At 43.2% G+C, this 27,781-nt stretch overlaps 1 protein-coding gene across 1 annotated transcript in view; it reads left to right on the forward strand.

Moving 5' to 3' along the window:
* LOC135510762 (RPE-retinal G protein-coupled receptor-like) overlaps window positions 1-27,781 on the forward strand; it is a 44,405-nt gene that overhangs the window by 8,699 nt on the left and 7,925 nt on the right. The window contains exons 3-5 of the mRNA XM_064931952.1: window positions 182-303; window positions 13,335-13,488; window positions 15,191-15,308. Coding sequence (XP_064788024.1) covers window positions 182-303; window positions 13,335-13,488; window positions 15,191-15,308 — 394 coding nt within the window. The remainder of the gene's footprint in view (window positions 1-181; window positions 304-13,334; window positions 13,489-15,190; window positions 15,309-27,781) is intronic.

A 27,781-nucleotide genomic window follows, 5' to 3' on the forward strand; every position in this document is an offset into this window, starting at 1 on the left:
TTAATGGATGACCGAGGTCAATGCAAAAGATCAGAAACAAGACCCTACAGTCTAGTTCTATGCTCTACCAGTAACCATTGGTTGTTGAGCATTGTAAAAGTCATTCACAACCAGCTGACAAATAGACTATGTTAAGGCCTAATGTATTGTCTTTCCTCCTCTTTACTATGTCCTTCTCCAGGTACTGGCCCTATGGCTCTGATGGCTGCCAGACTCATGGCTTCCAGGGTTTCGTGACGGCTCTCGCCAGCATCCACTTCATTGCTGCCATCGCATGGGACAGATACCACCAGTACTGCACAAGTGAGTGGAATGAGTTTCATAGGTCTCTTAAATCTCATACATATCCACATACACTCATCCCCAACAACAAATGCATTCTAGATAGTACAATTTTATTTAAGGAGGCAAGTCAGTTAAGAACAAATTCTTATTTATAATAACAGCCTACCCCGGCCAAAGCCAGACGAAGCTGGGCCAATTGTGCTCCACCCTATGGGACTCCCAATCACGGCCGGATGTGATACAGCCTGGATTCGAACCAGAGACTGTAGTGACGCCTCTTGCACTGAGATGCCATGCCTTAGACTGCTGCGCCACTCAGGAGCCCATAAACTAGTCTTTGGGTGAAACTGTTCTTTTGGCCTCACAGCATCCCAAGAGGCCATCTGGCCATCCGCCTAGGAGTCTATTCATCTGTTAGGTTGTCACTCATATGCATGGCTTTAATGACCTCTCACAGATACATAATCTGCAGATTACACTAACACTGACACACTTTCTATTGTGTGTCATGATTCTGTCAAACTATATATCATAGAGCAATAAGAGAGATACAGTACCACAACAACCAGAAGTAACCAGACTTCTGTCAGAGAGAGCTACATTATGTGGCCAGGTCCAGATTGAAATAGGCCCTGTGGCTTTTAAATGTTTTTGTCTACTTGTCTAGAATGAAATAGTCATCATTTAGGCAAATAATATAACTCAATCACTGTTTGCAAAAAATACTTCAATGCATGGCTGAGCGCATATAGTGTAGAGTAGGCATAGGCTATATCAGATACTACACTTTATATCAATCAAATTGATTTATAAAGCCCTTTTTACATCAGCAGATGTCACAAAGTGCTATACAGAAACTCAGCCTAAAACCCCAAACAGCAAGTAATGCAGATATAGAAGCATGGTGACTAGGAAAAACTCCCTTGTAAGAAGCCTAGAGAGGAACCAGGCTCTGACGGGTGGCCAGTCCTCTTCTGGCTGTTCCAAGTGGAGAACATGAGTACATGGCCATTTAAGGCCAGATTGTTCTTCAAGATGTTCAAACGTTCATAGCAGGGTCAAATAATACTCACAGTGGTTGTAGAATGTGCAACAGTACCTCAGGAGTAAATATCAGTTGGATTTTCATAGCCAAGCATTCAGAGGTAGAGATATCAGGTTTGGGACAAGTTAGCACATCCGGTGAACAGGTCAGACCAGTTGAAACTGGAGCAGCAGCACAACCAGGTGGATTGCAGTTGAAACTGGAGCAGCAGCACAACCAGGCGGATTGGGGAACGCCAGGAGTCATCAGGCCAGGTAGTCCTGAGACATGATCCTGGTGCTCAAGTTCTCCCGGACGGGAGAGGGAGAGAGAATTGAGGGAGCATACTTACATGCAGGATATTTTTTATACCTTTATTTAACTAGGCAAGTCAGTTAAGAACAAATTCTTCTTTTCAATGACTAGGAACAGTGGGTTATCTGCCTGTTTGGGGGCAGAATGACAGATTTGTACCTTGTCAGCTCGGGGGTTTGAACTTCCAACATTCCGCCTACTAGTCCAATGCTCTAACCACAAGGCTACCCTGCCACCCCATATAAGATGGCGCCGGAGAAGATGGCAGACGTTTTGCATGCCCCCAGCTGATTGTGTTTTTTGTTCGCTTATTTGCCAAGGTTGTATCGTATTTTGTATATAATCTTGCCGTTACCGTCTCTTATGACCGAAAATAACAGGACTGAGATTACTCACAACGGACTAGCAGAATCCTTTTTTTCCCTTTCACGACCCTGACGAGCCCGACGGAGCAGGCCCCGATCTGCGTGAAGAGGAAGGGGAGAAAGAGGGGCCGAAGGTCCGGCTTCCTTCTTAGAGTTCGCAGGCGAATAAACCCCCACTTCCCTCCATTCTGCTATCAAAGTGCAATCTTTGGACAATAAAATCGACAAGTTACGCAGAAGATTAAGCTACCAACGGGACATTAAAAACTGTAACATCTTATGCTTCGCAGAGTCATGGCTGAATGACGACAACATCAACATGGCTGCTTATACGATGTACCCGCAGGATAGAACAGAGGCGTCTGGTAAGACAAGGGGTGGCTGTCTAGTTTTTTTTGTAAACGACAGCTGGGGCACGATATCTAAGGAAGTCTTGAGCTATTGCTCGCCTGAAGTAGAGTTTCTCATGATAAGCTGTAGACCACACTACCTACTGAGAGTTTTCATCTGTATTCTTTGTAGCTGTTTACATACCACCACAGTCAGAGGCTGGCACTAGACATCATTGAATGAGCTGTATTCCGCTCACCCAGAGGTGGCGCTCCTAGTAGCCAGAGACTTTAATGCAGGGAAACTTAAATCTGTTTTTACCAAATTTCTATAAGCATGTTAAATGTGCAACCAGAAGAAAAATAACTCTGGACCACCTATAATCCACACACAGAGACGCATACAAAGCTCTCCCTCGCTTTCCATTTGGCAAATCTGACCATAATTATATCCTGATTCCCTCTTACAAGCTAAAATTAAAGCAGGAAGCACCAGTCACTAGATCAATAAAGTGGTCTGATGAAGCAGATGCTAAGCTACAGGACTGTTTTGCTAGCAGAGACTGGAATATGTTCTGGAATACCTCCGATGGCATTGAGGAGTACACCACATCAGTCATTGGCTTCTTCAATAAGTTCATCGATAACATCGCCCCACAGTGAACGTACGTACATACCCCAACCAAAAGCCGTGGATTACAGACAGCATCTGCACTGAGCTTAAAGCTCGGGCAACGTACGTACATACCCCAACCAAAAGCCGTGGATTACAGACAGTATCTGCACTGAGCTTAAAGCTCGGGCTGCCGCTTTCAAGGTGTGGGACTCAACTCGGAAGCATATAAGAAATCCCGCTATGGCCTCTGACGAACTATCACCAGGCAATGCATCAATACAGGACTAAGATCAAATCGACCTACACTGGCTCTGATGCTCATCAGATGTGTCAGGGCTTGCAAACCAGACTACAGCCGAGAGCTGCCCAGTGACACGAGTCTACCAGACGAGCTAAACTACTTCTATGCTCGCTTCGAGGCAAAAACACTGAAACATGCATAAGAGCACCAGCTGTTCCGGACGACTGTGTGATCACGCTGTCCACAGCCAATGTGAGCCAACCTTTAAGCAGGTCAGCATTCACAAGGCTGCAGGGCCAGACGACTTACCGAGACGTGTACTGCGAGCATGCGCTGACCAACTGGGAAGTGTCTTCACTGACATTTTCAACCTCTCCCTCTCCGAGTCTGTAATACCAACATGTTTTAAGCACACCAACATAGTACCTGTCCCTAAGAATACTAAGGTAACCTTGCTAAATAACTACCGATCCGTAGCACTCACGTCTGTAGCCATGAAGTGCCTTGAAAGGCTGGTCATGGGTCAAATCAACACCATCATCTCAGAAACCCTAGACCCACTCCAATTTACATACCACCCCATCAGATCCACAGATGATGCAATCTCCATTGCACTCTACACTGCCCTTTCCCACCTGGACAAAAGGAACACTTATGTGAGAATGTCTAGTCAAATAGTCAAAAGTTTACATTAGCCTAATACATTTAAACTGAGTTTTTCCTGACATTTAATCCTAGTAAAAATTCCCTGTCTTAGGTCAGTTAGGATTAGCACTTTATTTTAAGAATATGAAATGTCAGAATAATAGTAGAGAGAATGATTTATTTCAGCTTTTATTTCTTTTATCACATTCCCAGTAGGTCAGAAGTTTACATACACTCAATTAGCATTTGGTAGCATTGCCTTTAAATTGTTTAACTTGGGTCAAACATTTTGTGTAGCCTTCCACAAACTTCCCACAATAAATTCCTCCTCCATTCCTCCTCACAGAGCTGGTGTAACTGAGTCAGGTTTGTAGGCCTCCTTGCTTGCACACGCTTTTTCAGTTCTGCCCACATATTTTCTATAGGATTGAGGTCAGGGCTTTGTGATGCCCACTCCAATACCTTGACTTTGTTGTCCTTAAGCCATTTTGCCATAACTTTGGAAGTATGCTTGGGGTCATTGTCCATTTGGAAGACCCATTTGCGACCAAGCTTTAACTTCTTGACTGATGTCTTGAGATGTTGCTTCAATATATCCACATAATATTCCTTCATAATGCCATCTATTTTGTGAAGTGCACAAGTCCCTACTGCAGCAAAGCACCCCCAGAACATGATGCTGCCACCCACGTGTTTCACAGTTGGGATGGTGTTCTTTGGCTTGCAAGCCTTCCCCTTTTTCCTCCAAACATAACGATGGTCATTATGACCAAACAGTTCTATTTTTGTTTCATCAAACCAGAGGACATTTCTCCAAAAAGTACAATCTTTGTTCCCATGTGCATTTGCAATCCGTATTCTGGCTTTTTTTATGGCGGTTTTGGAGCAATGGCTTCGTCCTTGCTGAGCGGCCTTTCAGGTTATGTTGATATAGGACTTGTTTTACTGTGGTTATAGATACTTTGTACCTGTTTCCTCCAGCATCTTCACAAGGTCCTTTGCTGTTGTTCTGGGATTGATTTGCACTTTTTGCACCAAAAATATGTTAATCTCGAAGGAGACAGAACGCGTCTCCTTCCTGAGCGGTATGACTTGCGTACTATTGTTTGTACAGATGAACGTGGTACCTTCAAGCGTTTGGAAATTGCTCGCAAGGATGAACCAGAATTGTGGAGGTCTACAATTTTTTTTCTGAGGTCTTGGCTGATTTCTTTTGATTTTCTCATGATGTCAAGCAAAGTTGAAGTTGGGTTTGAAGTTGGGCCTTGAAATACATCCACAGGTACACCTCCAATTTACTCAAATGATTAGCCTATCAGAAGATTCCAAAGCAATTACATAATTTTCTGGAATTTTCCAAGTTGTTTAAAGGCACAGTCAACTTAGTGTATGTAAACGTCTGACCCACTGGAATTGTGATAGAGTGAATTATAAGTGAAATAATATGCCTGTAAACAATTGTGGCAACATTACTTGTCTTGCACACAGTAGATCTCCTAACCAGCTTTCCAAAACTGTTGTTTGTTAATAACTTCTTAAGGTATAGGGGGCAGCATTTTCACTCTTGGATAAATAGCATGCCAATTTAAACTTCCTGCTACTCATGCCTAGAATATAAGATATGCATTTTATTAGTAGATTTGGATCATGTCTGTGAGTATAACATAACTTATGTAGCAGGCAACCGTTCAGGACTAACTGTTCCGATTTTTTTTTTAGGTCTCTGTCTGTTCACTGAGGTCTCATTGGCAAACAATATTTCTTAGGAACTTGTTTTCAGTTCCTACCACTTCCACTGGATGTCACCAGTCTTTGGAATTTGGTTGAGGTTATTCATTTGAGGTTATTCATTTGTGCAATGAAGAAGTAGGGCCAACTAGGAACTGCGTAACACTGTTGAGAGTTGTTGAGAGTTGTGCAAGACTTGTTGTCTTCCTGTATTGAACACAGATAGACCCGTCTACAATTGGATAAATTATTAACGTTTAAAAATACCTAAAGTTGCATTACAAAAGTAGTTTGAAATATTTTGGCAAAGTTTATAGGCAACTTTTGAAATATTTTGTAGTGACGTTGCGCATTTTGGAAGCCGTTTTTTTCAGGATCAAATGTGCTTCATAAATGGACATTTTGGATAAATATGGATGGAATTAATCGAACAAAAGGACCAATTGTGATGTTTATGGGACATATTGGAGTGTCAACAAAAGAAGCTTGTAATGCATGTGTTATATTTTATTTCAGCGTTTTGTGTAGCGCCTGCAGGGTTGTAATATGCTAGCTCCTTTGTTCACTGCTGGCTATCAGATAATAGCTTCTTATGCTTTTGCCGAAAAGTATTTTTTTAAATCTGACATGTAGGCTGGATTCACAACAAGTGTAGCTTTAACTTCTTCGATATAGGGGGCGCTCTTTTAATTTTTGGATAAAAAAACGGTCCCGTTTTAAACAAGATATTTTGTCACAAAAAGATGCTCGACTATGCATATAATTGACAGCTTTGGAAAGAAAACACTCTGACGTTTCCAAAACTGCAAAGATATTGTCTGTGAGTGCCCCAGAACGAATGCTACAGGCGATACCAAGATGAAATTTTATACAAGAAATGCCCCAGATTTTGAAGGCACTGTGTTCCAATGTGGCTGTGAATGCGCCAGGAATGAGCCTTCACTTTCTGTCGTTTCCCCAAGGTGTCTGCAGCATTGTGACGTATTTGTAGGCATATCATTGGAAGATTGACCATAAGAGACTACATTTACCAGGTGTCCGCTTGGTGTCCTCCGTCGAAATTATTTCGCAATCTCCAGCTGCGTCCACTTTTCCATTAGGTTCAGAGGAGAAAGGCAACTGCAACAAATGATTTATCATCGAATAGATATGTGAAAAACACCTTGAGGATTGATTCTAAACAACGTTTCTGTCGATATTATGGAGTTAATTTGGAATAAAGTTTGGCGTTGTAATGACTGAATTTTCGTGGGTTTTCTGAGCCAAACGTGATGAACAAAACAGAGCGATTTCTCCTACACAAATAATATTTTTGGAAAAACTGAACATTTGCTATCTAACTGAGAGTCTCCTCATTGAAAACATCTGAAGTTCTTCAAAGGTAAATGATTTTATTTGAATGCTTTTCTTGTTTTTGTGAAAATGTTGCCTGCTGTTTATCCTCTCACTGCTGCTCTGACTTTGGCTCCTGTCTCCTGTTCCACATCTCACCACCCTGCTACCCTGTTCCGGACTCACCACCGGACCCTGTCCCAACCCAGCACACTCCAACTTCAGCCTCCACATCTGGTTTCCTTCAACTCATCCAAGCTTCACTGGATCTGCAATCCATATCTCCCTGTGTTACAATAAATACCTTTGTTCATTAATTTCTGTTTCCTCGTCTGAGTCTGCGCTTGGGTTCCCCTGTGCTGCTCCGCTTAACAGTACGATGTGGCCAAGATATGAACCCAGCAGACTTGGATACTCTCCACCAAATGTTCATTGGTCAAGGTGCCCTGCTCAGTCAACATGACCAAGCTCTTATAAACCCTTCTGGAGACTATCAATGAGTTTTCATAGAACCTGTCTGTCCTACAGAGTCAAACCTTCGCCCAACGCTCACAACCTGTCCCAAGTTCCTCCTCTCCGCACGGGAGTTGTTTGTTCAACTCCAGAACGCTACAATGGTAATCTCAGAACCTGCAGTGCCTTTTTGGTACAATGTTCACTAGTATTTGAGCAACAGCCCTACGCTTCTGCTAATGAACAGGCCATGATTTCTTTTTATTGGTTGCCTCTGTGGAGCAGCGCTTTCCTGGGCCGCTGCTGTGTGGGAGAGACAGTCACCCAATTTGCTTCTCTTATAGATGATTCACAGAGGAGATGAGGAAGGTTTTCAACCACCCTGTCAGGATTTGGCCAGGATTGTTCAGGTTTTGGTCACTAGATGCCCCATTGTGCTTTTTTGACCCTTTTGTTTTTCCCTTGTTCTAGTTATTAGTTGCACCTGTGCCTCATTTCCCTTGAATGTATTTAAACCTTTAGTGTTCCTCAGTTCTTTGCTCTGTGTCTGTATGTTAGCACCCACCAATGCTATGAACTTTTGTTTCTCTAGTTGAATTTTCTTGAGGTACTCTGGTTTTGTTCTTGTTTATTTTTGATTATTCTTTTGAGGTTTGTTTTTTCCCTGCTGTTCTTACCACTGTGAATTTTCCTTGTGTCTTGGAGGATATACATTTTTTCTCTTGGAATTACTTTTGACGTTGTGGATTTATATTTTTGCCTGAAGATCTTTTCCTTTTTTCTTTATTAAATCACTGTCTCTGGTACTGCTGTGTCTGCCTCATCTTCTGGGTTCTGCCGACTATTCGTGGCTCAGTTTACTAAGTGACTTTTTCTCACACCAGAGACCCGAGTTTGTAACCGGGTCCTGACAGAAACACAGAGCCAACAAAATGAACCCAGAGACAGCCAGTAACCATATTAAACATTCATGAAAATACAAGTGTCTCACATGTATCGAAAGCCTAGAATCTTGCAAATCCAACTGCGTTGTCAGATTTAAAAAAGGATTTACTGCGAAAGAATGCAATGCGTTTATCTGAGCATAGAGCCCCATAATTTTTTTTTAACCAGCACAGGGGTAACAATCCCAAACTGCATTAAAAAAAATTGTTTACCTTTGACGATCTTCATCTGTTTGCAATTCCAATGCTCATTGTTACACAATGAATGATCTTTTGTTTGATAAAATCCGTTCTTATAACCTAACACGAAACATTTTGTGAACCGCTTGTGTAGTGAGTTCCGTCTCATTCCATTTTTGACGACACATTCCAGGTAAATCACTCACACAAAACGTGACTTTTCCAGTCATGTTTGGTTTCACTGCAATCAACTGGTTTGTTTGTAACACAATCAAACCTGATGGGCCATTTCGCGGGACGTATTGACTGAAAGAAACTGATTTGAAGACAACAAGTAATGACATCATTGTGCACCAATGATTTGCCCGCTGTTTCGTTGATTGACTGTCTTTTAACCCAATGACCACTGATCGTCTTGAAATCTAGCTGGGTAGATAGCCAATGAGCTGAGCTAAACGGCAATACGCCATTTTTATGTGTTGCAAGACCAACCCATGTAGTAAGCTCCAGCGTAAAGAGAGTCATGCGCTATTGAATTTTCATAACGGAAGAAGCTACGCATATTACGCACTGCATTGTTTGGTGAATGCGCAGATTCAGCTGATAATATATCAATCATTATGGTGACTAAGTCAGGGAAAGCTAAATCTAAGTCTAGATATACAGATGTACAAACAACTTTAGAATAAATTGATTGGGAAGGTGAGACAGAGATTGTTGTAGGATGTTTCATTTAGCGATTGTGGAGGAATATTTTTTGAATGGGAGAGGACATCTTTATGGACTGGTAAGTTCTTATCATGCTAATGTCCTTGTTTGAAATTAATAATATAAAATATTATTTGTGATTTTTAAATTTATTTTAGAAGCAATATATAAACATTTAATGTCATGAAACGTGAGATGCGTGTGTCTGCCTCCCCACCCCAACCCACATGAAATAGCCTATTTGAGGCTGTTGAGGAGAGGGCAGGACCACATCAATGGCCAAAGTGAAATGGAGGCAGTAGATACAGCTGGTCTGTTGTAATATAATAAAGACAGTAATATAATAAGACAGTAGATCTAGCTGGTCTGTCATAATATAATAGAGACAGTAGATCTAGCTGACATGTCATAATACAGTGCCTTGCGAAAGTATTCGGCCCCCTTGAACTTTGCGACCTTTTGCCACATTTCAGGCTTCAAACATAAAGATATAAAACTGTATATTTTGTGAAGAATCAACAACAAGTGGGACACAATCATAAAGTGGAACAACATTTATTGGATATTTCAAACTTTTTTAACAAATCAAAAACTGACAAATTGGGCGTGCAAAATTATTCAGCCCCTTTACCTTCAGTGCAGCAAACTCTCTCCAGAAGTTCAGTGAGGATCTCTGAATGATCCAATGTTGACCTAAATGACTAATGATGATAAATACAATCCACCTGTGTGTAATCAAGTCTCCGCATAAATGCACCTGCACAGTGATAGTCTCAGAGGTCCGTTAAAAGCGCAGAGAGCATCATGAAGAACAAGGAACACACCAGGCAGGTCCGAGATACTGTTGTGAAGAAGTTTAAAGCCGGATTTGGATACAAAAAGATTTCCCAAGCTTTAAACATCCCAAGGAGCACTGTGCAAGCGATAATATTGAAATGGAAGGAGTATCAGACCACTGCAAATCTACCAAGACCTGGCCGTCTCTCTAAACTTTCAGCTCATACAAGGAGAAGACTGATCAGAGATGCAACCAAGAGGCCCATGATCACTCTGGATGAACTGCAGAGATCTACAGCTGAGGTGGGAGACTCTGTCCATAGGACAACAATCAGTCGTATATTGCACAAATCTGGCCTTTATGGAAGAGTGGCAAGAAGAAAGCCATTTCTTAAAGATATCCATAAAAAGTGTCGTTTAAAGTTTGCCACAAGCCACCTGGGAGACACACCAAACATGTGGAAGAAGGTGCTCTGGTCAGATGAAACCAAAATTGAACTTTTTGGCAACAATGCAAAACGTTATGTTTGGCGTAAAAGCAACACAGCTCATCACCCTGAACACACCATCTCCACTGTCAAACATGGTGGTGGCAGCATAATGGTTTGGGCCTGCTTTTCTTCAGCAGGGACAGGGAAGATGGTTAAAATTGATGGGAAGATGGATGGAGCCAAATACAGGACCATTCTGGAAGAAAACCTGATGGAGTCTGCAAAAGACCTGAGACTGGGACGGAGATTTGTCTTCCAACAAGACAATGATCCAAAACATAAAGCAAAATCTACAATGGAATGGTTCTAAAATAAACATATCCAGGTGTTAGAATGGCCAAGTCAAAGTCCAGACCTGAATCCAATCGAGAATCTGTGGAAAGAACTGAAAACTGCTGTTCACAAATGCTCTCCATCCAACCTCACTGAGCTCGAGCTGTTTTGCAAGGAGGAATGGGAAAAAAGTTCAGTCTCTCGATGTGCAAAACTGATAGAGACATACCCCAAGCGACTTACAGCTGTAATCGCAGCAAAAGGTGGCTGAATAATTTTGCACGCCCAATTTTTCAGTTTTTGATTTGTTAAAAAAGGTTGAAATATCCAATAAATGTCGTTCCACTTCATGATTGTGTCCCACTTGTTGTTGATTCTTCACAAAAAAATACAGTTTTATATCCGAATACTTTCGCAAGGCACTGTATAAAAGAGACCGTAGATCTAGCAGGTACTAATAATATAATAATATATTCAACCTTCAACTCTCTATATATATCTGTTTATTAAACCTGTTGATACATGGCTCATATGAGAAACTATTCTAACTGAACATTTTCTTTCACAGTGACACTGACTCCGAATGGGAGTCTTATCCGGTGCCCTGTGTGAATTTAAGTATGCTCTCTCTAATTCTCCCTTTCTCTCTCTCGGAGGACCTGAGCCCTAGGACCATGCGTCAGGACTACCTGGCATGATGACTCCATGCTGTCCCCAGTCCACCTGGCCTTGCCGCTGTTCCAGTTAGCCTGCGGCTATGGAACCCTAAACTGTTCATTTTTACTCTTGAGGTGCTGTCCTGTTGCACCCTCTACAACCAATGTGATCTCCACCCGGCACAGCCAGAAGAGGACTGGACACCCCTCATAGCCTGGTTCCTCTCTAGGATTCTTCCTAGGTTTTTGCCTCTCTAGGGAGTTTTTCCTAGCCACCGTGCTTCTACACCTGCCTTGCTTGCTGTTTGGGGTTTTAGGCTGGGGCTATATAAATATATTTGATTTGATAGAGGACTAAATAGTTACCCATGTTATTTTGTAAATGTATATATTTTTTTTTTCATGTTTTTTTAATCAATAATTATTATTTTTTCCATTTATTTATTTTATTCATTTTTCTCTATTTTTTTGGGGGGGGGTGTTGAAATACCATTTTGGCATTTTGTATATAGTTATTTGTTTCAAAATGTATACCTTCACCAATTTGGCCACTTGGGTACATTTGGGCTACTTGTGTGGGACACCTGGGTGACTTCAGGATAAATGTCATGTAGCACACTCATTTTGGAAGTTATCATTCTGAAACTTTGCACAAGTACTGTTGCCGTCTTATATTTTTCACTGAAATTATCCCAATCATCCTATCTGAATGTTTGTTTTTATCTTGTTCATTTAAAAGATGTTGATACAAAAAGAAAAAGAAACATATGTTTCATATGTTTTATCTAAACCAGACCTATTGTGTGTTATTCTCCTACATTCAATTCACATTTACACAAACTTCAGAGTGTTTTCTTTCAAATGGTACCAAGAATATTCATATCTTTGGTTCTGTGCCTGAGCTACAGGCTGATAGATTTGGGTATGTCTTCAGGTGGAAATTGCACCAAGTAGGGGGGGAGCTGCAAGAGGTTGGTCCTGGAGTGGCCGAGCCAGTCTCCAGACCTTAATTACATAGAAAATCTGTGGAGGGAGCTGAAGGTTCGACATCTCAAACGTTAGCCTCGAAACCTTAATAACTTGGAGAAGATCTGCAAAGAGGAGAGGGACAAAATCCCTCATGAGAGGTGTGCAAACCTGGTGGCCAACTACAAGAAATGTCTGACCTCTGTGATTGCCAACAAGGGTTTTGCCACCAAGTACTAAGTCATGTTTTGCAGAGGGTTCAAATACTTATTTCCCTCATTAAAATGAAAATCAATTTTTAACATTTTTTGACATGCGCTTTTCTGGATTTTTGTTGTTGTTATTCTGTCTCTCACTGTTCAAATAAACCTACCATTAAAATTATAGACTGATGATTTCTTTGTCAGTGGGCAAACGTACAAAATCAGTCGGGGATCAAATACTTTTTTCCCTCACTGTAGGTGTTCCTTTTGTCCAGGTGGGAAAGGGCAGTGTGGAGTGCAATAGAGATTGCATCATATGTGGATCTGTTTGGCGGGAGGCAAATTGGAGTGGGTCTAGGGTTTCTGGGATAATTGTGTTGATATGAGCCATTTACCAGCCTTTCAAAGCACTTCATGGCTACGGAGTACCACGGGTCTGTAGTCATTTAGGCAGGTTGCCTTTGTGTTCTTGGGGACAGGGACTATGATGGTCTGCTTGAAGCATGTTGGTATTACAGATTACATACATGTAAAATGTGACATGACATTTGTTTATTTTATGAATGTGTTGTATATCTGTCTGGTTCTGGAAAGCAATGGGGGTGAGGGGATATTTCATATTTACATTGGAATGGTGGAGAGTAACGGTGTGTGTTGTGCTCATAGAAATACAATAATAAGAGTTTATTTCTCAGAGCACAGTACACGCCTTTACTCTCTCTCTCCATTCCAATGGAAAATATACATTATTGAAATAGAATCTATTCTAATCATTGTATTTCTATGGTTGTGCTTCTCATCAGGGACAAAGCTACAGTGGAGCAGTGCCATCACTCTGACTATCTTCATCTGGCTGTTCACCGCCTTCTGGTCCGCCATGCCTCTCATCGGCTGGGGAGAGTATGACTACGAACCCCTCAGAACCTGCTGTACTCTGGACTACAGCAAAGGAGACAGGTAACGAACATACCCACATACCTGCACACACACATGAACTACAGCAAGGGAGACAGATAACACACACACATCTTCACAAATAGCAAAACGACAGATTGATGGGCAGACAGACAAATACACACACACACACACAAATACACAAAAACATGGCCTACAACAAGGGAGACAGGTCATACTCACATACAAATCCGAAATTCGTTACTCTTCAAAAATTTGGGGTCACTTAGAAATGTCCTTGTTTCTGAAAGAAAAACACATTTTCTGTCCATTAAAATAACATCAAATTGATCAGAAATACAGTGTAGACATCGTTAATGTTGTAAATGACTATTGTAGCTGGAAATGGCTGATTTTGTTATGGAATATCTACATAGGCACACGCTCCAGCAGGTATATCTCACAGGTCACCCCCAAAGCCAATTCTTCCTTCCAGTTCTCTGCTTCCAATGACTGGAACGAACTGCAAAAATGTTTGAAGCTGGAGACTCTTACCTCCCTCACTAGCTTTAAGCACCAGCTGTCAGAGCATCTCACAGATCACTGCATAGATCATCTGTAAATAGCCCATCCAATCTACCTCATCCCATACTGTATTCATTTATTTATTTTGCTCCTTTGCACCCAAATATCTCAACTTGCACATTCATCGTCTGCACATCCTACCATTCCTGTGTTTAATTGCAATATTGTAATTACTTTGCCACCATGGCCTATTCACTGCCTTACCTCTCTTATCCTACCTCATTTGCAGATGCTGTATATAGATTTTTCTACTGTATTATTGATTGTATGTTTGTTTATTCCATGTGTAACACTATGTTGTTGTATGTGTCGAACTGCTTTGCTTTATCTTGGCCAGGTCGCAGTTGCAAGTGAGAACTTGTTCTCAACTAGCCTACCTGGTTAAATAAAGGTGAAATAAAAAATAAAATAAATAAATAGGCATACAGAGGCCCATTATCAGCATCTATCACTCCTGTGTTCCAATGGAACGTTGTGTTAGCTAATCCAAGTTCATAATTTTAAAAGGCTAATTGATAATTCAAAAGCCCTTTAGCAATTATGTTAGCACAGATGAAACCTGTTGTTTTGCTTAAAGAAGCAATACAACTCTTCTTTAGACTAGTTGAGTATCTGGAGCATCAGCATTTGTGGGTTTGATTACAGGCTCAAAATGGCCAGAATCAAATACCTTTCTTCTGAAACTCGTCAGACTATTCTTGTTCTGTGAAATGAAGGCAATTACATGCGAGAACTTGCCAAGAAACTGAAGATCTCGTACAACACTGTGTACTACTCCCTTCACAGAACAGTGCAAACTGTCTTTAACCAGAATAGAAAGAGGAGTGGGAGGCCCCGGTGCACAACTGAGAAAGAGGACAAATGTTTTGTTTGAGAAACAGACAGCTCACAAGTCCCCAACTGGCAGCTTCATTAAATAGTACCCACAAAACACCAGTCTCAACGTCAACAGTGAAGAGGCAACCACGGGATGCTGGCCTTCTAGGCAGAGTTCCTCTGTCCAGTGTCTTTGTTCTTTTGCCCATCTTAATTTTTTTATTTTTTATTGGCCAGTCTGAGATATGGCTTTTTCTTTGCAACTCTGCCAAGTATTGTCTCTTTCTGTAGTGTAAAACATCCATATTGGCTCCCCAAATGCACTTCTTTCATAACATCCTCTGTTCTTTCTTCTCCTAAACAGGAACTATGTGTCCTACCTCATCCCCATGGCCATTTTCAACATGGCCGTCCAGACCTTTGTTGTCATTTCCTCCTACAAGTCCATCGGCCAGAAATTCAAGAAGACCGGAAACCCCAGGGTAAGAAGTGGTAACTCGAAATAACACAACGACAAGGTTCCAGTTTAACAACGTTTGCTAAACCGTATTAGCACACGACATGGTTGCCATTGCACTCAGGCCTCTTCATCAATAACGAGACTGCTGCTCAGGCCCACTAATAACAGAGTGATAGCCTGTAATAACAGAAAAATAGGGATACTTAAAACTTAACATCCTCCCACTTTTCTTTAAAGGCAAATAAAACATCAACAACATAATTAAATGTCCAAGTATTATTCAAGTCCCCCATTACAAATGGGTTGTGTGACAAAGTTTTTATTTGTATTCCTCATTCTGCCACTTTCCATTACTGAGAGCCTGTGGGAGCACAAGACCGGATGCTCCCTTGTTAGTCTGGCAGTCAGCAAACTGTTCCTTTGTGGTCGACCACCAAATCTTATGGATTCTCTGTGCTTGAATAAGTTCTTTGATGCTACTAATCTCAAGATTAAGTATTTTCTGTGACAGACTTGGTTGACTTCACAGCATCAACTAAGGAGTAGTTGTCAGTGACACAAACTGTCTCACCATTTACATCCACAAGAGAAAGTGTTTCTCCACAAGTGTGCTTCAGACAACCCTTCTGATCCTTTTTGACTGCCAACAGATAGGTGAGAATCTTCCTCCTTCACCCATTAATACGATTAGATGTCCACCTTGTGTGCCTCCACTTGAAAGGTTCCCTAAGGAACCATCACTGAAGACAATTCATTTCAGAGTCATCTTTTCCAACATGCTGAAACTTGTTGTGATTTCAGTTTTGCGAACAACTTTGTTTGCCTCATGAATGGCTTGTACAGTTGCGTGTTTTGTGTTGGATGCCGAGTTGCAGCCATCGAACATTACATCAGGTCTGCTCTGTCTAGCAACCCATAGACTTGATACTCCCCATCCCGTATCCGGGATCGTGAATAAAGCCTCAGGCTCATTAGCATATCGCAACGTTAACGATTTCTGAAAATCGCAAATAAAATGAAAATAATGCGCCTGCTCTCAAGCTTAGCCTTTTCTTAACAACACTGTCATCTCAGATTTTCAAAATATGCTTTTGAACCATAGCAAATCACTAATTTGTGTAAGAGTATGCTAAGCTAGCTTAGCATTTTGAGTAGCATTTAGCCAACCTTCATAAATGACGATAACCTTTGTCCATTCATCGACAAGAAAGACCAGTTGTCCACTGATCAAGGATGTGTTCTGTGCGGATCAAGGGTGGTGGTACCTCACAAATTCCAGAGGAGACTGCTATCTGACCTGCATGAGGGACATCCAAGGATCACTCGAATGAAAGCACTCGCTCGAAGTTATCTGTGGTGGCCTGGACTGGATCAGTATTCAACAGCATGTAGGCCACTGCTCACCTTGTGAAGCTGATCGCAACAAGCCTGCTGCTGCACCTCTTCATCCATGGTCCTGGGCTGCTACACCTTGGGAACGCATCCATGTGGATTACGCCGATGTACATCGATGTACATTCCAAGTGGATTGAAGTGTTCCCTACTCAACTGACCACAGCTGAGAAGACCATCAATCGTCTCAGAAACCTGTTCGCATCCTTTGGACTAGTCAAGGAGCCCGTATCAGACAATGGCCCTCCTTTCACGTCAAACGATTTTGAAATGTTTCTTAAGAGCAACAGAGTAAGGCACATCCTGTCACCACCTTACCATCCGGCATCAAACGGAGCAGCAGAGAGAGACGTGCAAAACCTTTAAGAAGGCCTGGACTAGACTCAAAGTTCAGTCTGTCCCCAACCACCAAAGGCTTCCCCTGTTCCTGTTTTCTTACTGTAACACACCACACACAGTAACGGAATGTACACCAGCTGAACTGTTTCTGAAATGCCAACCACGTACCCGCCTGACATTGTTGAAACCAGACTTGTCAAGCACTGTGGCAAAGCACCAGCTACAGCAGAAGAAAGCTCATGACAGACACTCAATGACTGTCAGAGAATTCACAGAGGGAGAGAGGGTGATGATACGTAATTTCAGACACCCCAAGCGCCTGTGGAACTCAGGTGTGATCTTGCAATGCAGAGGACCTTTGACTTACCAAGTCCAAATTCGTCATTGCCAGGTCAACGTTCATGTGGATCATCTGCTATGGTCCAACGCCCCAGCAGAGACATGCCGAGAGAACAAGAACAATAACGACCCCAGGACTATTCTCCTGACTCTGGACGTACGGGAGAGACAGAGCCTGACCTTCCACCTGAACCTGGCCTACCACCGGAAGCCCAGGAGGAGCGGAGATATCCTATTCGACAGCGAAGGGCACCTCAAAAGCTTGACCTTGACCTGTGAGTTGAGCTGGTTAAGGAGGTAACAGACAGTAAAACAAACAAACACTGTAATATGTTCTTGATAAAAGGAAAGAAAAATGACATTACCTGGGTTAGTTATTAGGACACAAACTCCATCTTTGGGGCAGAATAATTCCCTGGATTTGGGCTGGGCTCTGAAAAGTCTGTTTAAGAATGCATTGTTCAGATATTGCATTAGTAGTTCCCTATCATATTTACCTTGTTCTCTGGGAGTTAAACACTATGGGGGTGGTGTGTAGTATCTGGGATCTACATCTGTTTATTTTTTTTATTTTTATTTTTTAACCTTTATTTTACTAGGCAAGTCGGTTAAGAACAAATTCTTATTTTCAATGACGGCCTAGAACAGTGGGTTAACTGCCTGTTCAGGGGCAGAACGACAGATTGTGTACCTTGTCAGCTCGGGGATTTGAACTTGCAACCTTTCGGTTACTAGTCCAATGCTCTAACCACTAGTCTACACTGCCGCCCCAGCATATTAGTTACTATGCTGTTACTAAGCAGTAATGTATCACGGCGGTGTTACATTACTACACCTAATAGGAAATGCACATGCGCACTAGGGTGCCGGGAACTGTAGAGCACGAGGGGTTTTTCACTAAACGAAAACTAACTGTACTCCTAACTGTCTCCTGCCTGGTCATTTCTCCACAACACAAATATTACACCCAAGAGCGATAATACCACCGCAAGTGCTTGCTTTTTATCGTCCAGATTAGTGACCCGTGTCCAGATCCCAAGCTCATTTTTCCAACTTTCATACAACCTCTTCTCATCGAACCGAGGTGGCACATTGTCGTTATTAGCCATCTTCTGCTACCAATGTTAACTCGAAATGACACAACGACAAGGTTCCAGTTGAACAATTTTTACTAAACCTTATTAGCACACTACATGGTTGCCATTGCACTCAGGCCAGGTTCATGAGCAACGAGACTCCTGCGCAGGTGCACTAATAACAGATTTATAGCCCCGTAATAACATAAATATAGGGATATTTAAGTCATGAATTTAACGTGTTCACGCTACACGTTCCCCAAGGGCACCCCCCCACCCCCTCAACTCAAAAAGTGGGGCACAGAATGCAAAAATATTCTTAGAAATATTGAACCTCCACACATTAAAACCTCTTAGAGATCGGGCTACTTTTTTCAACATTCTGTTAAAAATCGCGCAACATTTCAACGTCCTGCTACTCATGCCAGGAATATAGTATATGCATATGATTAGTATGTGTGCATAGAAAACACTCTGAAGTTTCTAGAACTGGTTCAATGGTGTCTGTGACTATAACAGAACGAGTTCCGTGGTCAAAATCGCCAGAAAACCTGGTCACTCAATCGACGGAGAAAAAATCAATCTGCCAGTCCATGATTTGTCTATTGGAAGGAAAAATACTTAAGGCTGAGAATACAGTTCCTATAGCTTCCACACGATGTCGCCAGTGTTGTGATTTCGATTCAACTAAATCGTTGGTCATCTGAGTAATAGCCACATCCGGTTGTCAAGTCCACAGCTGTAAACAATGGAACCGGAAAAGTTGGCTACGTTTCCCAAACTTGTGCCTATTGAATACAGATCGCTTCGTGATCAATTTGATCGTTTATTAACGTTTAGTAATACCTAAAGTTGGATTACAGAAGTAGTTTGAAGTGTTTTGTCAAAGTTTATTGGCAACTTTTTTAATTTAAAAAAATAACGTTGCGTTTAAAAAATGTGTTTTTCCTGGATCTGATGGTCTTCATAAATGGACATTTTGGGTACACAAGGACCGATTTAATCGAAAAAAAAGACCCAATTGTGACGTTTATGGGACATATAGGAGTGCCAACAAAGAATCTCGTCAAAGTTAATGAATGTTTTATATTTTATTTCTGCGTTTTGTGTAGCGCTGGCTACGCTAATTCCTTTGTTTACGTCCCCTTCTGTTATTTCGGGGTGTCGCCGAAAAGCATTTTACAAATCTGACTCGTTGGCTGGATTCACAATGAGTGTAGCTTGAATTGAGTACCCTGCATGTGAATTTTAATGAACGTTTGAGTTTTAAAGAGTGCTATTAGCATTTGGCATAGCGCATTTGCATTTATTGTTGGCAGGGGGTGCGGTTGCGTCCCGGGTGGGCCAGAGAGGTTAACAAGTCCAATAGCTCAAATAAAAGATAAACACCTTGTTCATCTCCCCAGCGAGTCAGATTTCTAAAATGTTTTACGGCGAAAACATAGCACATATGTATATCAAACCACCACAAAGACACAGACGATATGTAGCCATTTTGTCGAACAAAAGATGCAATCACAAACGCAGGATTAAAAGAAAAATAATTCACTAACCTTTTGAAAATCTTCATCAGATGACAGTAATAGGACATGTTACACAGTACATTTATGTTTTTTTCAATAATATGCAATTTATATCCATAAATCTCCGTTTACATTGACGCCATGTTCAGAAAATGCTAAAAAAAATGTCAGGAGAAATTATAGATAACTCCGCCAGATAACGGCAGATACATATCATAAACTTTGACTAAATATACATGTTCTACATATAGTTAGAAAGATACGCTGCTTCTTAATGCAATCGCTTTGTCACATTTATTTTTAACGTTACAGAAATCGTTAGCTATTCAATAATCTGAGACGGCGCTCAGACGTAAGCAATATTTCTCCGCTATGTTGGAGTCAACAGAAACACAAAATTACAACAGAAATATTCCCTTACCTTTGATGGTCTTCGATCAGAATGTAGTGGAAGGAGTCATACTTACCCAAAACAGCGTTTGGTTTCAAGTCGTGTGTCTTTGTGTTAGCAAATGCGACAAATTCCAGCTGAAATGCATCTAAAATTACTTCTGGTCTCGAGGGGTTGCGCATCAAAACTTCAAAATTACATATTATGTGTCGACTAAACTGGTCAAACTAAGTGCAGAATCAAGCTTTAGGATGTTATTAACGTACAAAACAATTGGCGATTCGACCGGACAAAAGCAACTCCTCTCAGACAATCTGGAACAAAGGCATGACTGTGTACAATTCGCGCCAGAACGCGCATCTATTTTCTCGCGACACCCAGTATTTTGCCTGCCAAAGGGTCAAAGCTCGCGGGATTTGCACAATTAAACGCTCTACTGATAGAAGACATCTCGCGGAAGACATAGAAACTGATCCCAGATCCATAGCTGGTTGGGAAGGGTGGGGGCGATGATGTCAAAGTTGGCCCAACTTTCCTGATGAGAAAAATAGTTTGGGAGATTGGCTGCCCTGTGTCACGACTTCTGCCGAAGTCGTTGCCTCTCCTTGTTCGGGCGGTGCTCGGCGTTCGACGTCACCGGTCTTCTAGCCATCATTGATCCTTTTTTCATTTTCCATTGGTTTTGTCTTGTCTTCCCACACACCTGTTTTCAATCCCATTCATTACCTGTTGTGTATATAACCCTCTGTTTCCCCTCATGTCTTTGTCAGAGATTGTTTTATTGTCAGTGTAGTGTGTTTGTTGTATAGGTGCGCGTCGGGTCCTTGTACCCATGTTTGTTTGTTATGTACTTTTAGTGTTATGGAGCATACTACGGGGACTTTATTAAAATACTCAATTTTTACACTCCATTTGACTCTCCTGCGCCTGACTTCCCTGCCACCTATTATACCTATGCATGACAGAATCTCTGACCATGTATGAAGTCAGCAGGAGAGGACACTATGCCCATGGACCTGGAGGAACGCGTTCAAGAACAAGCGAGGGAGCTTGACGTTATCAGCTCCGTCATGGATCACATTGTCATGAAAATGGATCGCTGGGAGAGACAGGGAGTTTCTCCAGCGCCACCACCACCACAACCGGAATCTCCCGTCAATGTTTTTTCCTCTCCGGAATCAAAGATCCATTTATCTCTACCTACGGGATACAACGGAGATACTGCCGGCTGCCAGGGTTTCCTCCTTAAACTGAACTTGTATCTAGCCACGGCCTCCCCAGTACCATCTGACCGTGAGAAGAGTTACGCCCTCGTCTCATGCCTCACCGGGAAAGCCCTGGAATGGGCCAGCGCTGTGTGTAGTAGGGAGGATGAGGCGCTGGACCATTTTGAGGAGTTCACCCGCCACTTCCGGATAGTATTCGATCACCCACCTGAAGGCAAAGCAGCGGGTGAGCTTCTCTGTCATCTGAGGCAGGAGACGAGGAGTGCACAGGATTTTGCTTTGGAGTTTAGGACCTTGGCTGCCGGCGCTGGATGGAGCGACAGGGCCCTGATCGACCATTACCGGTGTAGTCTACGCGAGGACGTCCGTCGGGAGCTGGCCTGTAGAGACACCACCCTCACCTTCGACCAGCTGGTGGACATGTCCATCAAGCTGGACAACATGCTGGCTACTCGTGGACGTCTAGATCGGGGTCTGGTTGTTCCATCCTCCCGCACCATCTCTTCCGAACCTATGGAATTGGGAGGGATGGTGCGCAGGGAGAACGGAGGGGGTTCCCGCTCGAGCACCATTCAAGGTCGCAGAGAGCACACTGCTGGTCGGTGCCGGGTTGGTTCCTCTGGGAATAGAGAGGGCAGGCAGGGTATTCTGTTGTTACCCCCAGGTGAGTAGGCACCATTCTCATCCAGAGCCCTCTGCTGCACTAATGTTTGTCTGTCTCTTTTCCTGATTTTTCACTGCATTCCCAGTATAAGGCGCTAGTAGATTCAGGTGCGGCTGGGAATTTCATTAATAAAAGTCTAGCTCATAGTTTAGGGATCCCTATTGTTCCTGTGGATATGCCTTTCCCTATTCATGCCTTAGATAGTCGACCATTAGGGTCAGGGTTTATCAGGGATGTAACCGCACCTTTGTGTATGATAACGCGGGAGGGTCACAAGGAGAAGATTAGTCTTTTCCTTATTGATTCTCCTGCGTATTCTGTGGCGCTGGGCCTACCCTGGTTAGTTTGTCATAACCCCACTGTTTCTTGGCCACAGAGGGCTCTCACGGGGTGGTCGCGAGAATGCTCAGGTAGGTGTTTAGGGGTTTCCGTTGGTGCTACTACGGTGGAAAGTCCAGACCAGGTCTCCACCGTGCGCATTCCCCCCAAATATGCCGATTTGGCGCTCGCCTTCTGTAAAAAGAAGGCGACTCAATTACCACCCCATCGACGGGGGGATTGTGCGATAGATCTCCTGGTAGACGCTGTATATCCCAAGAGTCACGTGTATCCCCTGTCGCAAGCGGAGACGGAGACTATGGAGACATATGTCTCTGAATCCCTGCACCAGGGGTTCATTCAGCCATCCATTTCACCCGTCTCTTCGAGTTTCTTTTTTGTGAAAAAAAAGGATGGCGGTTTACGCCCGTGCATTGATTATCGAGGTCTTAATAAAATCACAGTGAAATATAGTTACCCGCTACCTCTGATCAATACAATTATTGAGTTAATGCACGGGGCACGTTTTTTCACAAAATTGGATCTCAGGAGTGCGTACAATCTGGTGCGTATTAAGAAGGGTGATGAGTGGAAGACGGCATTTAGCACCACCTCAGGTCATTATGAGTACCTGGTCATGCCATATGGGTTGATGAATGCTCCATCAGTTTTCCAATCATTTGTAGATGAGATCTTCAGGGACCTGCACGTGCAGGGTGTAGTGGTGTATATCGATGATATTCTGATATACTCTGCTACACGCGCCAAGCATGTGTCCCTGGTGCGCAGGGTGCTTGGTCGCCTGTTGGAGCATGATCTATATGTCAAGGCTGAGAAATGCTTGTTTTTCCAACAATCCATCTCCTTCCTAGGGCATCGGATTTCCACTTCAGGAGTAGAGATGGAGAGCGACCGCATTACAGCCATGCGTAATTGGCCGACTCCAACCACGGTAAAGGAGTTGCAGCGTTTTTTGGGGTTTTCCAATTACTACCGAAGGTTTATCCGGGGTTTTGTTCAGGTGGCAGCTCCCATTACCTCACTGCTAAAGGGGGGCCTGGTGCGCTTGCAGTGGTCGGCTGAGGCGAACAGGGCTTTTGAGCACCCGAAGACTCTGTTTACCTCGGTGCCTGTGCTGGCTCATCCGGATCCCTCTTTGCCATTCATAGTGGAGGTGGACGCATCCGAAGCTGGGATAGGAGCAGTGCTCTCTCAGCGTTCGGGTACGCCACTGAAGCTTCGCCCTTGTGCTTTCTTTTCAAAGAAAACTATGATGTGGGGAACCGAGAGCTGTTAGCTGTCGTAGAAGCTTTGAAGGTGTGGAGGCATTGGCTTGAGGGGGCTAAACACCCTTTTCTCACCTGGACTGATCACCGCAATCTGGAGCATATCCGGCAGGCGAAGAGATTGAATCCTCGCCAGGTAAGGTGGGCCATGTTTTTCACTCGTTTTGTGTTTACTCTTTCTTACAGACCAGGCTCCCAGAACGTTAAGGCAGACGCATTGTCTCGGCTGTATGACACAGAGGAGCGGTCCATGGATCCCACTCCCATACTCCCAGCTTCGTGTCTGGTGGCGCCTGTAGTGTGGGAGCTGGACGCGGACATTGAGCGGGCGTCACGTGCAGAGCCTTCTCCCCTGAGTGTCCAGCTGGTCGTCTGTACGTTCCGTCTGCTGTCCGCGACCGATTGATATATTGGGCTCACACGTCACCCTCCTCTGGTCATCCTGGGATAGGTCAGACGATGCGCTGTCTTGACGGGAGATACTGGTGGCCCACTTTAGCTAAGGACGTGAGGATTTATGTTTCTTCCTGCTCGGTGTGCGCCCAGTGCAAGGCTCCTAGACACCTGCCCAGAGGTAAGCTACAACCTCTACCCGTTCCTCAACGGCCGTGGTCGCACCTGTCGGTGGATTTTTTGACTGATCTTCCACTTTCACAGGGTTACACCACGATCCTGGTCGTTGTGGATCGGTTTTCTAAGTCCTGTCGTCTCCTCCCTTTGCCCGGTCTCCCTACGGCCTTACAAACTGCAGAGGCCCTGTTTACACACGTTTTCCGGCACTAAGGGGTGCCTGAGGATATAGTGTCTGATCGGGATCCCCAGTTCACATCAAGGGTCTGGAAGGCGTTCATGGAGCGTCTGGGGATCTCGGTTAGTCTTACATCAGGTTTTCACCCTGAGAGTAATGGGCAGGTGGAGAGAGTTAACCAGGATGTGGGTAGGTTTCTGCGGTCTTATTGCCAGGATCGGCCGGGGGAGTGGGCGAAGTTCATGCCCTGGGCAGAGATGGCTCAGAACTCGCTACGTCACTCCTCCACTAACCTTACTCCCTTTCAATGTGTATTAGGGTATCAGCCGGTTCTGGCTCCTTGGCATCAGAGCCAGACCGAGGCCCCTGCGGTTGAAAATTGGTTTCGGCATAAGCCGCCAGAAAATTGGTGCAGACCGTCGCCGCAGTGAGGCTCCAGGGGACAGGGTCTGGCTCTTGACCCGAAACCTGCCCCTTCGCCTGCTCTGCCGGAAGCTGGGTCCACGGTTTGTGGGGCCGTTTAAAGTCCTGAGGAGAGTGAACGAGGTTACAACTATAGGTTACAACTACCCACTCATTACCGTATTAACCCTCGTTCCATGTGTCTCTCCTCAGGCCGATGGTGGCTGGCACGCTCCAGGAGGCTGAAGTGCGTGATGTTCCTCCGCCTCCTCTAGACATCGAGGGGTTTCCGGCGTACTCTGTTCGATCCATTTTGGATTCGAGACTTCGGGCGAGGGGCCTTCAGTACCTCGTGCACTGGGAGGGGTACGGTCCGGAGGAGAGATGCTGGGTTCCGGTGGAGGACGTGTTAGATCCTTCCATGTTATCAGAATTCCACCGTCTCTATCCGGATCGCCCTGCACCTCGCCCTCCGGGTCGTCCCCGAGGCCGGTGTCGACGCGCATCAGGGGGGGTACTGTCACGACTTCTGCTGAAGTCGTTGCCTCTCCTTGTTCGGGCGGTGCTCGGCGTTCGACGTCACCGGTCTTCTAGCCATCATTGATCCTTTTTTCATTTTCCATTGGTTTTGTCTTGTCTTCCCACACACCTGTTTTCAATCCCATTCATTACCTGTTGTGTATATAACCCTCTGTTTCCCCTCATGTCTTTGTCAGAGATTGTTTTATTGTCAGTGTAGTGTGTTTGTTGTATAGGTGCGCGTCGGGTCCTTGTACCCATGTTTGTTTGTTATGTACTTTTAGTGTTATGGAGCATACTACGGGGACTTTATTAAAATACTCAATTTTTACACTCCATTTGACTCTCCTGCGCCTGACTTCCCTGCCACCTATTACACCTATGCATGACACCCTGTGAGTTCTGCTGTACGTACAGACTTAATTCAAACGGTTTTAGAAGCTTTAGAGTGTTTTCTATTCAATAATAATTATTATATGCATATATTAGCAATTTTGGACAGATTTTTTTCCAGTTTACTATGGGCACGTAATTCATCCAAAGGGGGCAGTATTGTCCCGAGCCTTAACAGGTTCAAGAAGCATGTCCACTATTATGGCCCTGATCTGATACTGTCAAAATGCACACTTCCCTCCCTGCTACCTTGACGGAATCACTGCTCTAACATGACTCGATAGGTGAATGCAAGTGATCCATTGATTATATTTCCAAATTTCACATCATTTCAGTGATACCTTCAAAGATTGCTGCATTTAAAAAGTATCCACTCAGTTCCAAAATGTTCCCCCTGTCTATCGATGACTGACCACTGCTTATTTGAGTTCTAGGGAGGAGAAACAATCCCCATAGTGCTAATGTTAATCTATTTAGTTTTTTCAGCCCTGCAATGTGTAGACCAGGGGTGGGAAATTCCAGTCCTCGAGGGCCTGATTGGTGTCACAGTTTTGCAGCAGTCCCAGCTAACACACCTGACTCCAATAATCACCTAATCATGATCTTCAGTTTAGAATGAAATTTGATTAATCAGCTGTGTTTGCTAGGGATGGAGAAAAAGTGTGACACCAATTAGGCCCTCGACTGGAGTTGCCCAACCCTGGTGTAGACCATGAAAGCCCCAAGGTTTGGAATGCAGCCACTGTGACTTAAATGAATCCATTGTACTGTTGAATAGTCACAGTAGACTAGTAGATTGTACTGTAGGTCCCACTAGGGCATTGGCGGTCAAGAAATGTTGTCAGCCGGTGATTGTCAAGCAAATAACTGCCGGTCTCACGGTAATTGACTGGTAAATTTACATCTTCTGGCTTCCACGGCATAGCCTACAAGCCACCAATGCAGACATTTGGAACATCTACATTTTAAAAAGTCTAATAAATCTATTTAATATAGCTTACACCATCACAATAAATCCATTATTTAATTTAGACAGATCTAAAGAAACATGATATGAAGAAAATGTAGTCTATTTCAGAAGAATAGAATAGCAAACTGTTGTCCTTTTGTTAGGTCCTGATCTGACTATGCCATATGGCTTTGGGCTACACTAGTTCATTTAGCAGACAAGATTTGCTTAAAATTCCTTGTCATTATTTTATATTATTTTATTTTACAGTATGAAGAATACAGTTGAACATATATGAATAAAATAAAAAGGATATTTTCTCCAAATGATTTCCGAGAGTGTGGGCACATGCGGCTATTCTGTGTTGAGCAGTTAACGAAGAAACAGGTCCTCCTCTATGCTTAATTTTGAGTTATTTATGTAACATTAGTTGTGATACAAATGTTAGACTATTTGTTTTGATTTTTAAAACATTCTAAGGCTGCATGATGCGACTAAATGTTCCAAACATACTCTGAGACAGTTGTGGGATGCGATAGATCCCAAATGAATGCAACCACTCGCATCAAAAAAACTTTTAAAAGCAATAAGGCTGATGCAACAGATCAGAACTTAAAATGTTGATAAACTCTTAGGCTATCTCTTCACATTATAAGCGCATCAATACACACACGGCAGTAGGCTATAAGCGCGAATGTTCTAAAATGCAATCAATAGTGGGAAAACACCATTCTCAAAGTTGACCACAAATGTGATTATGCATGTATGGGAACACCCCCCTGAAATGGACAAAAATGAATGGGAAGTCATTGGCACTGGACAAACCATATACACAGTGTCCAATACCACTCAATTTTTGTTTTGTTCAAAGTTGATTGCAAATGCCAGGTGTAACACTTTAAAAATCCAACAGGTGGCGAGTGCGCTCCA

The sequence above is a fragment of the Oncorhynchus masou genome, chromosome 23 (genome assembly GCF_036934945.1).
Source record: "Oncorhynchus masou masou isolate Uvic2021 chromosome 23, UVic_Omas_1.1, whole genome shotgun sequence".
NCBI lineage: Eukaryota > Metazoa > Chordata > Actinopteri > Salmoniformes > Salmonidae > Oncorhynchus > Oncorhynchus masou.